This window comes from Lynx rufus, unplaced genomic scaffold (genome assembly GCF_022079265.1).
Source record: "Lynx rufus isolate CCGP_SWC_20201006 ecotype Redwood Valley unplaced genomic scaffold, mLynRuf1.p SCAF_9, whole genome shotgun sequence".
In the NCBI taxonomy this organism is placed as follows: Eukaryota; Metazoa; Chordata; class Mammalia; order Carnivora; family Felidae; genus Lynx; species Lynx rufus.
In genome coordinates, this window is record NW_025814897.1 from 106,759,757 (window position 1) to 106,772,157 (window position 12,401).

At 49.6% G+C, this 12,401-nt stretch overlaps 1 protein-coding gene across 1 annotated transcript; it reads right to left on the minus strand.

Annotated features, from left to right (window-relative positions):
* Positions 1-819: 819 nt before the first annotated feature.
* EEF1G (eukaryotic translation elongation factor 1 gamma) lies at positions 820-11,786 on the minus strand. Its single transcript, XM_047070932.1, has 10 exons — positions 11,760-11,786; positions 10,521-10,679; positions 9,505-9,568; positions 9,208-9,350; positions 8,508-8,651; positions 6,058-6,187; positions 5,463-5,667; positions 1,524-1,696; positions 1,310-1,434; positions 820-1,056 (listed from the first exon to the last, which is right to left on the minus strand). Exons 1-10 carry the CDS (start codon positions 11,769-11,771, stop codon positions 898-900), a joined length of 1,314 nt encoding a protein of 437 aa, XP_046926888.1. The 5' UTR covers positions 11,772-11,786; the 3' UTR covers positions 820-897.
* Positions 11,787-12,401: the final 615 nt, after the last annotated feature.

Consider the following 12,401-nt stretch of genomic DNA (forward strand, 5'->3'; position numbering starts at 1 on the left):
TCCTTCTCTCTCTGCCCCTCCCCGACTTGTGCGTGCACCTGCATGTGTGCAGCCTCTCGCTCTCAAAAATAAACCAAAAAAAAAAAAAAAAGAAAACACCCCATAGATGATCCACAGCCAGCTTAGGGCCAAGAGGGCCAGTGCCTGTTGTGAGCACTCTATGCCTGTTTTCCCACTTGTCTGAAGAACTTAAACTATGACCCTTGGATGCCACCACCTACCTACCTTCCAGGGCATCTGTGAGAAATAATGCGAAGTTCCTTGACACTGTGCACTACTGTAGGTTAGTTCTTACCACCATTTGCAGGCACTCTCTCCCTTCACTGGGGAAGGTCTGCAATCTGGTCCTCAAAAATGAGGTAGCTACTTGGGGTGCCTGGGTGGCTCAGTCAGTTAGGAGTCCCACTTCGGCTCAGGTCATGATCTCCCAGTTTGGGAGTTCAGGCCCAAGGTGAGGCTCTGTGATGATAGCATGGAGCCCGGAGCCTGCGTCAGATTCTGTCTCCCCCTCTGTGCCCCTCCCCTGCTCACACTCTCTTAAAAAAAAAATAATAATAATAATAATAATAAGGTGGCTACAAAACACCATGTCCCTACCCACCCTAACTGTATCCAATCTTTCCCAGCTAGGGTAGCAGTCAGTCATCACGGTAGAGGCAGGGTGAATAAAGACAAAACTGAGCAGAGGCCTCTCTGCTCTTCCGAAGACTTCTCTCCTGCAAAGGGAGGTACCGCAGGCCCATAAAATACCCTGCTTTAACGTAAACTAGTCCCCTTGGAAGAAGCCTTCACTCACAAAGGAGGCAGGACAGGTAAGGGTTCAATGTTCAGTTTCCTTTAATGACCCCCATCTCCCTGAAGGGCAGGTGCAGGCAGCTAGGTGACGGCAAGAGATGTTCACTTGAAGATCTTGCCCTGATTGAAGGCTTTGCCCACGTGCTGGAAGGCCCCCTCCCAGGAAAAGTACTCTCGGACCAGCGTCTGGGCCTCCTCACTGCCAGGATCCAGTTTCCGCCACGTATAGGACTCGTAGTCCACCTGCCAATCTGGACTCAGCTGGGGAAAAAAAGGCCAGGTTGAGAAGCATGTGGTCAGGTTATCAGATACTGTCCCACACCTGTTCCAGCTCATGTGTTCCAGCTCAGACACATGTCATCAGCTCCTAAAACTCCTGTGACTGTGACGGCTCCTTCCTGTACATGTTCCTTGAACTCTCCTGAATGCCTACAAGGCACAGGAATAAAAGTGTGTCTCCCATACCCTTGCCCCACCCTCAAGAGACAGACTCCTCCCCTACAACTTTCCTCACCGGAAAGGCAAGCTCCTGGCCTCGGAAGACCCAGACTCCAGAAATGGAGCTGCTATTGTTGGTTCCAAAGAGGATGACACTGGCAAAGGCATTCTTCCTCAGCTTGTCCAACCGCTGGAACATTCCTGAAGGGGTGAGAGAGAACACGCTGCCTTTAGGATCACATCACCCACTACCTTGTCCTCCCTTCTTCCTAGACCCACCCTCTGCTCACCGGTGATGAGGTTGCAGCTCATGAAGGTCTGGGTGAGCTCCTCGGGGAAGCGGTACTCGGAGTACCACAGAGACCAGCCATCCTTATCAAAATGCTCCCAAAAGTACGGCAGCGCCACAGAGAGGGTATCCTCGTTGGAGTATTTGCGCTTAAATTCATCCAACACGAAGGTACTGAGTGGAGGGAAAAAGCAAGGTCAACGTGGAGGTCCTACTGAGGCAACCAAGGGCGGTCAGGCTAAAGAAGAAGCTAAGGGCAATCTTCACTTAAAATGTACTGGTTTAAAGAGGTCACTGGACTGGCAAACGGGTACAACCTTACGAGGGAAGAGAGCTAAGGGGGTACGAACAAGGGGTCTAGGGTACTCCTTTGCTCCCTGCCTAAATCGGCTGGGATTGAGGAGGGCGGGACCTGCCCAGGGGGCGGGGCGCGCCGGAAGGAGGCAGCCCCAAGAAAGGCACAGGGAACTGCTGCCCCCTGGCGGAGACCTAGAATGAGCACTCCCTTTTCTTCCTGGCAGGCCCCTGGGGGGAGGGGGGGTGCTTTCCCATTGAGTCACACTTAAAAACTGACTCACCCAACTTTCTTCCCCCACCATTGGCCTCTTCAGGTTACATACACTACAATGTGACAGCAATGTAAGCAGTGAACATCTTCAAAGGGACTCCACCCCAGACCTTACACCCGTGGCCTTAGTCACTCTGCCCAGGAACAAGTCCGGATGCTGAAAAGCCCTTAGGTTCAGATTATTTTTGAAGCGATCTGGCTCAGATCTGGCACACTGAGCAGAGAAGGCTCTGCCGCTACAGAGAGATCCCTCTTCTCACGGTAGCAGTTCTACTTTTCTTTGCAGTTATAAAACCCACAATGCCAGCAAACAAGACAACTAATTAATATTTTTATACACTTGCCACTGGTGACTTTCCAAAGATGATGTATGTAGTTTTGTGCCTTCTACAATTTGTTAATTTGATACTATATCACTCTATATCTTTTTACAAATGTTTTAATGGCTGGAGCGCCTGGGTGGCTCAGATGGTTAAGCATCTGACTTGGTTTCGACTGAGGTCATGATCTCACAGTTCGTAGGTTCGAGCCCCGCGTTAGAGTCCCGCACAGAGCCTCCTTGGGCTTGTCTCCCTCTCTCTGGCCCCCTTCCCGCTCATGCTCTATCACTATCTTCCAAAATAAATACACAAAAAAATTATTTAAAAAAAAAAGCCGTTACTAAATGTTTCATTGGTCCAATTATTCACTAACATAAATAACAGTAACAAACCCTGGAGTTAGAAACCATTAAGTGGTGCGGATCTGCCCACTGTTGCATTACAGCAAAGTAGAGGCTGGACTTCAACCCTGAGTCCCATGTTCCTTCCCAAATACCCATCAGAGGCCTCCTCTGAGGAGCTTCCATCTCAACCACTCAAAAAAGGGACCGGGGATTTTTTTCTTCACACCTTCCCAAACTGTTGGAACTTTCTAATTTGTGACCACGTTGCATCCATTTCTCAACCAAATGACCACAGGCTCTCAACAGCTCCTGGAACAAGTTGAGCTGGAAGGCCTTAAAAGGACTAGAACTAACTCGAGACAAATAGTATTCATCTTTGAAGACATAACCTTGGTGATCTTAAAAATCCAGGGGAGGGGCACCTGGGTAGCTCAGTTAAGCGTCCAACTCTCGATTTCGGCTCAGGTCACCATCTCACTGTTTGGGAGATCGAACTCTGGGGCTCCATGGGGCTGCTTGGGATTCTCGCTCTCCCTGTCTCCACCCCTACCCCGCTCGAGCTCATGCTCACGTGTGTGTACACACACGCGGACATGTTCCCGCGCTCTCTCAACATAAAAATAAAAAATAAAAAAAAAATCCAGGGGAAAAATCATCTAGGTAGGCAGCCCAGTAGAGCGTCATGGCAATACAACAAATTGGTATTAACCAACATTCCCCAAAAGAAGAAATGCAAAGTTTATTAAAGATTTTCAGTTCATTGATTTGTTTTCTGCCCAGAGTATACAGACCTAATATATGTGAAAATCTCTAAAAATTAACGGTGTCTATGTTACAACAGCATATATAATTCGGGTTAGTTATCAGAGCATACTCACACACGCCAAAAAGCCTATTCAACTCTTGACCTGCCCCTGTGCTAAGTTCAAAGTACGTCACTTCGGTTCAAAAAGAAATACATCTGTAAAGAACAGCTGCACCTGAAACCTTCCTTGGTCTTGTATGAACTGCTAAGCCTAAGAGCTACACTCCAAGTTTCTCCCCAAATGGGGAAACAGCAACTCCTAACGGTGACCACCCAGCACTAGGATGCTCGTCATTTAGAGGTCTCCACGCTCCTATCGTACCCTCCAGCAGTGTGCACCTTCATGCTGGGTTAACCCATAAAAAACCATTACAGGGCGCCTGAGTGGCTCAGTCGCTTAAGTGTCCGACTCTTGATTCCAGCTCAGGTCATGATCTCACAGTCTGTGGGTCTGAGCCCCACACGGGGCTCTGCGCTGCCAGCACAGGCTGCTTGGCATTGAGTCTCTCGCTCTCCCTCTGTCCTGTCCCTCCCCCGCTAGCACTCCCTCTCTCAAAATAAGTAAACATAAAATTAATAAGAAAGAAAAGAAAACCAGTACAAAATAAGGGAGGCTGAACCCTGTTAAACACTAACAGAACTATTGAAAGGCCAGACAGCTTCGGGAAAGGCAGAGTAAGCAGGTGAGAAAAGCAGGGAAAAACAAGAACTACATATGTGAAGTGGCTACGGACAAAACCAGTATCATAACGCTTGCAATTTTTTTGAGAGAGAGAGAGAGAGAGAGAGAGAGAGAGAGAGAGAGAGAGGATGCGCGAGCAGCATGCACGCAAGGGGCAGGGAGCAGAGGGAGATAGAGAATCCCAAGCAGGCTCCGTGCTCAGCGAGGAGCCCAACATGGGGCTCGATCCCACGACCCTGGGATCATGACCTGAGGTGAAATCAAGAGTCAGATGCTCAGCCAACTGAGCCACCCAGGCACCTCATAAGGCCTGCAATTCTAATGAATGACCTAGGGCAGTGACTGAGAACTTGAGTTTGGAGAAGCGGGCAAGTACTAGATGTCCCACCATTTTCACCCAAAAGTTTCCTTTGACCGCGTTTTCTTCCAAGAACCCCAACCTTTACTGAAAAGGTTGGAAGTGGGTGGGGTGACGACCATCCCATCTATTTCTTTCTCCTTGAGGGGTTTAACTCCCCACCAAAAAATGAACCAGACAGGCACTATGGAGCCATGGTCACCTTCCTTTTTCTCAGTAAGAATTTTTACATTGTCTGTTCATCCAAACAGTAAAAATAACAATCAAACGACACTGACCTGGTGTCACGGCTTCAGAGCCAACCCAGCAGGGCAGACATGAGGCTCTCTGTATCCTCTCCCTGTTAGCTCTGGGGGCTCTCAAATCTGACTGAGCATGTTCAAGACCACTTTACCTCCACACCCAATGCTGTGCCCCGTCTATTTGCTAGAAAGGGAGTTCTTATCCTTTTCCCAAATGTAAGAAACATACTTAGAACCTGCCTTCCACTTTTAAAATGGACCCAATTCTTGGGGCGCCTGGGTGGCTCAGTCAGTTAAGCGTCTGACTTTGGCTCAGGTCATGATCTCATGGTTCTTGAGTTCGGGCCCCGCATCAGGCTCTGTGCTAACAGCTCAGCCTGGAACCTGCTTCGGATTCTGTCTCCCTCTCCCCTCCCCCCCTCCCTCTCTAAGATAAACGTTAAAAAAAATTTGTAAAATTCACCCAATTCTTGAAAATAAACTCAGAAGTTGCTTTACTTGCAAACAAACATCCTTCACTCCTGCACGGACACCCTAAAACTCTGGGCCCTTGCTGTGTAAGGGGAACACGCACAGGGACGCACTGGCCTTCCTGGGTCCCTAACTCTCCAGTATCCTTACCTCTTGGGCAAGTGAGCAAAGGGGTCCTTCGCCTTCGGCTCTGCAGCCAGTGCCTGCTCACATTCATCCATCTCCTCCTCGGGAGCAGGAGCAGCGGCCTTTTTCTCCTCTTTCCGCTCAGCCTGGGGCTTCTGCTTCTCTTCCCGAGAACCTTTCTCTTTCCTTGGGGTGTCCTTTTTAGGCTGGCTCTCTGCAAACTTTTTAGCTGGTACAGAGGAAGGGAGAGAATTCAATGTCCTGCCTCTTTCCATGTGCCTCTAAAGCCAGGCAGTGAGCAGGGTAACAGAGGAAAGCTGCCGGGTGGGACTACGAAGGGGCCTAGGCCCTGCGCTGCCAGCAGTTCCCCATACGTCCCCAAGCCAAGAACACAACCCTCGGCAACAAACACGCACCACTGTTGCTAGACGTTAATACGAACAAGTGAGGGTACGTATGCTTATGAAACAAGTTTCCTGAAATGTCGGTCACTATGTGGGATACCCTACATTCTGTGGGTCCACATAACCCAAAAGCCTGATGGAACATCAAAGGGTCGAGACTGAATGAACCAGCCCCTGCGTCAGGTCGCACGGCTCTTCCGCCTGCTCCGACCTACCGTCAAACTGGGCCATCTTCTCACAGAGTTTCACCTCCCCCAAGACAGCTCGGAACTGGGGCTGGTTAATGCAGGTGAGGAACCAGCGGTTGGTATTAGGGAAGGCCTGGCGGAAAGACGGCTCCAGGACCTGTCAGAACAGAAGGGTGGAAACCGAGTCAGTGGAGAGAAAGGTCCTGAAGAGTGTCAAGCCAGAGACCCTTGTTTCTTTCTAGATCAAAGCTCCACCTTCCTCTCGAGCCCCCAGATGGCAGCTCCCCAGAGTACCCTCTTACCTGGGGGGCTACTTCCTGCTTACCTTCCTCTTCTTCACAGTACAGTCCAATTTAACGGGTGCTTGATCCCACCCCTCATTTACTACAAATCTACTTAGCACAAATGTTTACACGGCACATTACTCCTTTTTTTTTTTTTTTTTTTATTAAAGCTTATTTATTTTGAGAGGGAGCAAGAGAGAGAAACTAGCAGGGGAGGGGCAGAGAAAGAGGGAGTGAGAGAATCCCAAGCAGGCTCTGCACTGAGAGTGCAGAGCCTGATGGAGGGCTGGAACTCACAAACCAAACTCATGAACCAAGAGATCATGACCTGAGCAAAAACTAAGAGTCAAAATAATAATAATAACAACAACAACAACAACAACAACAACAAAAAAGAAACCTAAGAGTCAGACACTTAACAAAAACTGAGCCACCCAGGCGCCCCTGGCACCTTACTTCTTTTACAAAGCCAATTCACACCAACATATTCCAATCTTCAATTCAATAAATTTTTTTACAAAAAGGAAAGGAAGGGGGCGCCTGGGTGGCTCAGTCGGTTGAGCGGCCGACTTCGGCTCAGGTCATGATCTCACGGTCTGTGAGTTCGAGCCCCGCGTCGGGCTCTGTGCTGACAGCTCGGAGCCTGGAGCCTGTTTCGGATTCTGTGTCTCCCTCTCTCTGACCCTCCCCCGTTCATGCTGTCTTTCTCTGTCTCAAAAATAAATAAACATTAAAAAAAAAAGGAAAGGAAGGAAGGGAAAGAAGGGAAGGAAGGTAGGTAGGTGGAGGGGGGGAGGGGAGGATGCCTGGGTGGCTCAAATGGCTGAGCAACTGACTTTGGCTGAGGTCATGATCTTCTGGTTTGTGGGTTCAAGCCCCGCATAGTTCTTGCTGACAGCTCAGAGCCTGGAGCCTGCTTCGGATCCTGTGTCTCTGTCTCTCTGCTCCTCCCCCACTCATGCCGTGTGTGTGTGTGTGTGTGTGTGTGTGTGTGTGTGTGTGTGTGTGTCTCTCTCTCTTTCTCGCTCAAAAATAAACAAACAAAAAAAAGGTGGGGCGCCTGGGTGGCTCAATCAGTTGGGAATTGAGCTTCCCAGCTTCGGCTCAGGTCATGATCTCACAGTGTGTGAGTTCCAGCCCCGTGTCGGGCTCTGTGCTGACAGCTCAGAGCCTGGAGCCTGCTTCAGATCCTGTGTCTCCCTCCCTAAGTAAAAAACATTTAAAAAATTAAAAAAAAAAAAAAAAAAGTGCAGACACACAGAGCTATCAATTACTCATTTTGCCAAATAAATAAGATTAACAAATACCATCTATGTTAACCACACGATCCAAACTTCAGAAACTAAAGAATGTTCAATAACAAAAATAAGTAAATAAAAATTCAAAAGCAAAAAAGTATTTCAATACATCACACGGTCCCTTAAACTAAACTCAGCTTCATAAACCAACTCATTTACCATCTTGTAGCTTGCTAAGACCAGAGGGAAAGTGACCTTGGCACAGAGATAGAGCACAGCAGCCAGCAGTGTTGGTTCTGCAGTGCTGGGTTCAAATCCTTCACCATTTATCAGCTACGTGCCCTTGGACCAGGTGCGAATTTCTCCTCACCCGCACAGCAGAGCAAGACTAAGATGATGCCTGCAAGGCCCCTGGCACCGTGTCTGACACAAAGTAGGTGCTTTTTTTCTTTACAATTACCATACTACTGCTTTGGACCAGCATCAGTCCGAGAGCTGCTGCTCGGGACCCAGCAACATGTCATTTTCTTTGACCTGAAAACCTCAAGAGTAATTACTACTACCCTGGTTTTATAGCTTACAGAGAAAAAAGGACTAAATGAATTCTCAGTCGCTCTCACTCACCTCTACCTACAACTTGTAAGTAACGAAGCCAAGAACCGAACCTAATTCTGCCTCCACAAGATCTTCTTGATGAAGCGACCAGCTCTGTCTTTACAACCAAGCACAGCTGGCTTTCCCAAGAAATATGGGAACAAAACGAAACATCTTAGCTGCCACCGAGAAATCAGGACAACAGAACATTACCAGACTTCTCAGAAAGGGGAAAAGCAGCATGGCACTCAAATCTGGAATTCCTAGAGTCGAGCTGTTACCTGAAATGACTCATCAGACTCATCCCTTAGTTTCTAACCCCACCTACCCTCTGCCGACCCAGATTCTTTATAAACGTCACCTGTTTATAGAGCCACAACAGAGTGCAGACAACTGTGATGTCAGCCAGTGTCACACGTTCGCCCACCAGGAAAGTCCTCGTCTTCAGGTGAGCATCCAGCAGCCCCAGAATTCGCCTCACCTCCTCCTTTGCATTCTCTGTGGCCTGTTGATTTCAAATGACCAAACTTAATAGTGGGTACCCCCTCTTCCCTGCTCCCCTCCCCCAATGATCGAACTAAGATAACTATTTCACCTACTAAGTTCTGGCTCATCCCCAACCCTTCTGCAATGGAGTCAGATTCTAGGATCATTCCAAATGTTATCAGACATGGAAGCTCTCAATGTCAAATTTCTTCATGGTGCAGTCTGGCTTAATTTCCCACTATACTGACCACAGTCCTGTATTTTTGGATTTGAGAAGGAACCTCAGAGGTCACCCGGTTTAACCACCCTCCTGCCATTGGGTATAGCTTTTCTACAGCAGAAATCTCTCCCCTGACCACTCATGACAGGCACCACCTCCACTGGGTCTATGTGACAAAACAACCCGGATACCATCAACAGCCCAGTGCTCCAAACTCACACCCAAGAGATTAGGTCTTTTATCATCCGTATGTTCTTAGCATCTCCTTTCCTCAATCTATTTAATTCCTTACTCCCGACACTCAGGAGCTGATGCCATCCCTGCCCCTGGCTTCTCCCCAAGTTCCAAGGCTTACCTGCTTGTTGTGGTGCATGATGCCCAAGGTAGGGAACACCCAGGTACTGGCTGGGGGCACTATGTCGCTATCAGCAAAGCTCACCCACTGCACCACCTGGGCTGCGGCCTCAGGAGTACTTCCCCGCAGCTCCTCATTGCTCACTGCAGAGGCAGAGCAGAAAGGTCAGAACTTTGGGGTCATGCCAACACCAATCCAAGTCCATGAAAATTCCTCTCCTGTCACTCCAGCTCACCCTTATCCTCTCCTACCTCCTTCATTCCAGATCTTCCCATTCCCATTCCCACCACAAATTACCATAGTAGGCAATGGCATTGCTCTCGAACACACAGAATCCATCATCACCCTCAAATGCTGGAACCTGGGATAAAACAGTCGAAAGAGGAGTGGAATGAAAAAAAAAAAATAGTAAGTAAAGTACACAGTAATTTCTCACTAGCCAATCCCAGGCCCTAGAGTTGTTTTGGATGAAGGTTCTTTTATAAGGCTGATGATCCTTACAAGCAACTACTGACACAAACTATTGATATTATCTGAAACCCCAGAACCAAAAATATTTAAGTTACCTGGTATCCCTGGTATCTCAACTCACATGGAAAACCCAAGGATTTAGATATTATCAAATACTTATGTAAAATCCCTCAATCAAATAGGCAAAAGACCAGAAACTAAATGTTGTCTCTTTTCTCCATATTCTTGAAAGCAGGGTGGTACTCCCCACACTACACTGATCTCCTCTCTGTTTAGTATGGTTAGTTACCCATCTCTAAAAGCCCCTCAGTCAGCTCATGGCAGATACCTGATACATTTGCACTAAAAACAGTCAAAACTCATTCTCTCTCCCACAAATAAAGAAACCTGTGAATTTTACAACAGGTCACTGAACAGGCTCTGCATTATTCCCAACTATGTGCAAATACACACTTGTCTTAAAATGAAAAATTTTTTGGGGCGCCTGGGTGGCGCAGTCGGTTAAGCGTCCGACTTCAGCCAGGTCACGATCTCGCGGTCCGTGGGTTCGAGCCCCGCGTCAGGCTCTGGGCTGATGGCTCAGAGCCTGGAGCCTGTTTCCGATTCTGTGTCTCCCTCTCTCTCTGCCCCTCCCCCGTTCATGCTCTGTCTCTCTCTGTCCCAAAAATAAATAAACGTTGAAAAAAAAAAAAAGGAAAAAAAATGAAAAAATTTTTAAGTCAATGAAATGTAAAAAAAATAAATAGATTGTAATATGGAAAGCGCCCTTTTAAAGATGGAGGCCGTCTTCAGGCCTCCTTGGATTCTCAGGACCGGAGACCCCTCTCCACCGTCCTACTCACCTTGCCGGCAGGAAATTTACGGAGAAATTCAGGTGTGCGGTTGGTTTGGCCAAAGTGGAAGTGGGGTGGTGCGGAGAGCACGCGGACCTGAGCCCCGCTGTACTGAGCAGCAATGAGAGCCTTGAAGGCCCTCCAGTTTTCAGGATATGTGTACAGGGTCTGTGGGGGGAGGGGAAGATGGAGAATGTTAATGACAGAAGGGTCTCAGTTCTAAATGTCACCTCCAGGGATAAATTCCCTGAGTTATTCCCAATCCGTTCAACTCCCTCTGGTAAACCAAATTCTCTGGTATCTGTCATGTGTAATCAGAGTCCTCTGAAATACCGGGGACAGAACTACACACCAACTGCTAAATAAAGCTTGTTGACAGGTTTGACCTTCCCTAAGGACAGCTCTAGAAGCACTCTCGCCCCCTCAAATGTATCTTCAAGAAACCCAGAACTTCCAGCACCCGCAGACTCCACCTGCCGACAGACAGACACTCCTCCTTTCCCTGGTTTCATTCATTGATGGTTGGCGAGTACCTGCCTACTCCACCGCTGAGCCGCTCATCCCTTTAAAGCACCATCACTGTTTATCACACACACCGACCGTTTCCAAGTTCCCTTCAGAACAGCCAGGCGAAACCGAATGGCATCCTCTCCTCCCAAATCAACTCAGGTCTCCCCAAAAGCCCGTTCCTTCTTGTCACGCTAACGTCCCCCCCACCCCCGCCCGTCCCGTCCCGCAGTGAGTTCCCTGGCAGTAGCTTCTCCTTCTCTTAGCCCTTCTCTTAACGGTCCAGCTGGGCTGACTCCACCGTCCGGGGATTCCTCTCACTCTCCAACCTCCCCGATGATGAGCCCTTAACCGGAGACAGCCGTACCTGCCCACAAAGACCCTCGTCTTAACCCAGTCCCTGCTGTTGCCCCACAAAACGGTCACAAAAGTTGTCAACCTGCCCGGATACCATGTCTCGAAGCGGCAGTGAACCCGAACCCTTTTCTCAGGCCCCAGACGGCCAGGATCTGACATCTCTTTTCTCCACTACCCCAGACCCTTCCACCTCTTTGGCCTCCGAGAGCCCCAGCCTCAGTTCCCCTCCGGGGCCTGGAAGCCTTGCTCTCCAACAGTACGATCTCTAGACCCCCCACCAGTTCCCCACTCGACTCCAGAACTCCTCTGACGCCGGAGGGCCCCACTCGGGCAGAGGATGGCGTCGGATACCGTGACCTGGATCGCCAGAGCCGGCAAACTTACCCCAGCCGCCATGGTGATTCCGCAGAGAAAGGGGGTGGGGCTCTCGGCGCTGCCGCAAAGTAAGCCGTCCGGGAGAGAAGGGGGGGAAGGGGAGAGCCGTGGAGAAACAGCAGCCGCAAAGCGAGGACGGCATAGAAGGCATACGCACGACAGTTCGGTATCCCGCGGCGCTGAATTGGGAAAAGAGAGGGGTGGGGCCTGCCGGCCTGCGCGAAAAAGCCCGCGCCTGCGCAGTGGGACTCTCGACTGGCCCGCTCCTCAGGCACGGCCAATCCGAGTCCCGACGTGGAGGTAGAAGGCGCGGAGGGTAAGCTGTGAGAATGGGCCGCAATCCAGGGCCTCCTCTGGGCGGCGACGTGGCACCGCTGCCAACTCCGCGCCGCGCGGGGTCCCAGAAGCGTTCCCCACCAGCTCAGGAACCCGCGGTGACTTGACGGGGATCCTGCAGCCCCCTAACATCAGGATTGTGGGACACTCACTGGAGCGGAAACAACTCCTGCGTGGATAATTCCATTTGTTCCCGCTCTGGTTTTCTAGAGAGGATGAATGTCTATCCGGAGCCCAGGTCAGAAACCCTCTGCAGAAGTGAGGTTTCCTCGCATTAAATCACCTTGCGGCTCCGGGATGCAGTTACTGCAGGAA

What these genes read in the sequence shown, in the direction of transcription:
- EEF1G (XM_047070932.1), bottom strand. An exon ending in GTAAATTTCCTGCCGGCAAG is followed by an intron (nt 9,569 to 10,520) that starts GTGAGTAGGACG and finishes GTTTTATCCCAG; the next exon opens with GTTCCAGCATTTGAGGGTGA. An exon ending in GAAGATGGCCCAGTTTGACG is followed by an intron (nt 5,668 to 6,057) that starts GTAGGTCGGAGC and finishes CCTCTGTACCAG; the next exon opens with CTAAAAAGTTTGCAGAGAGC.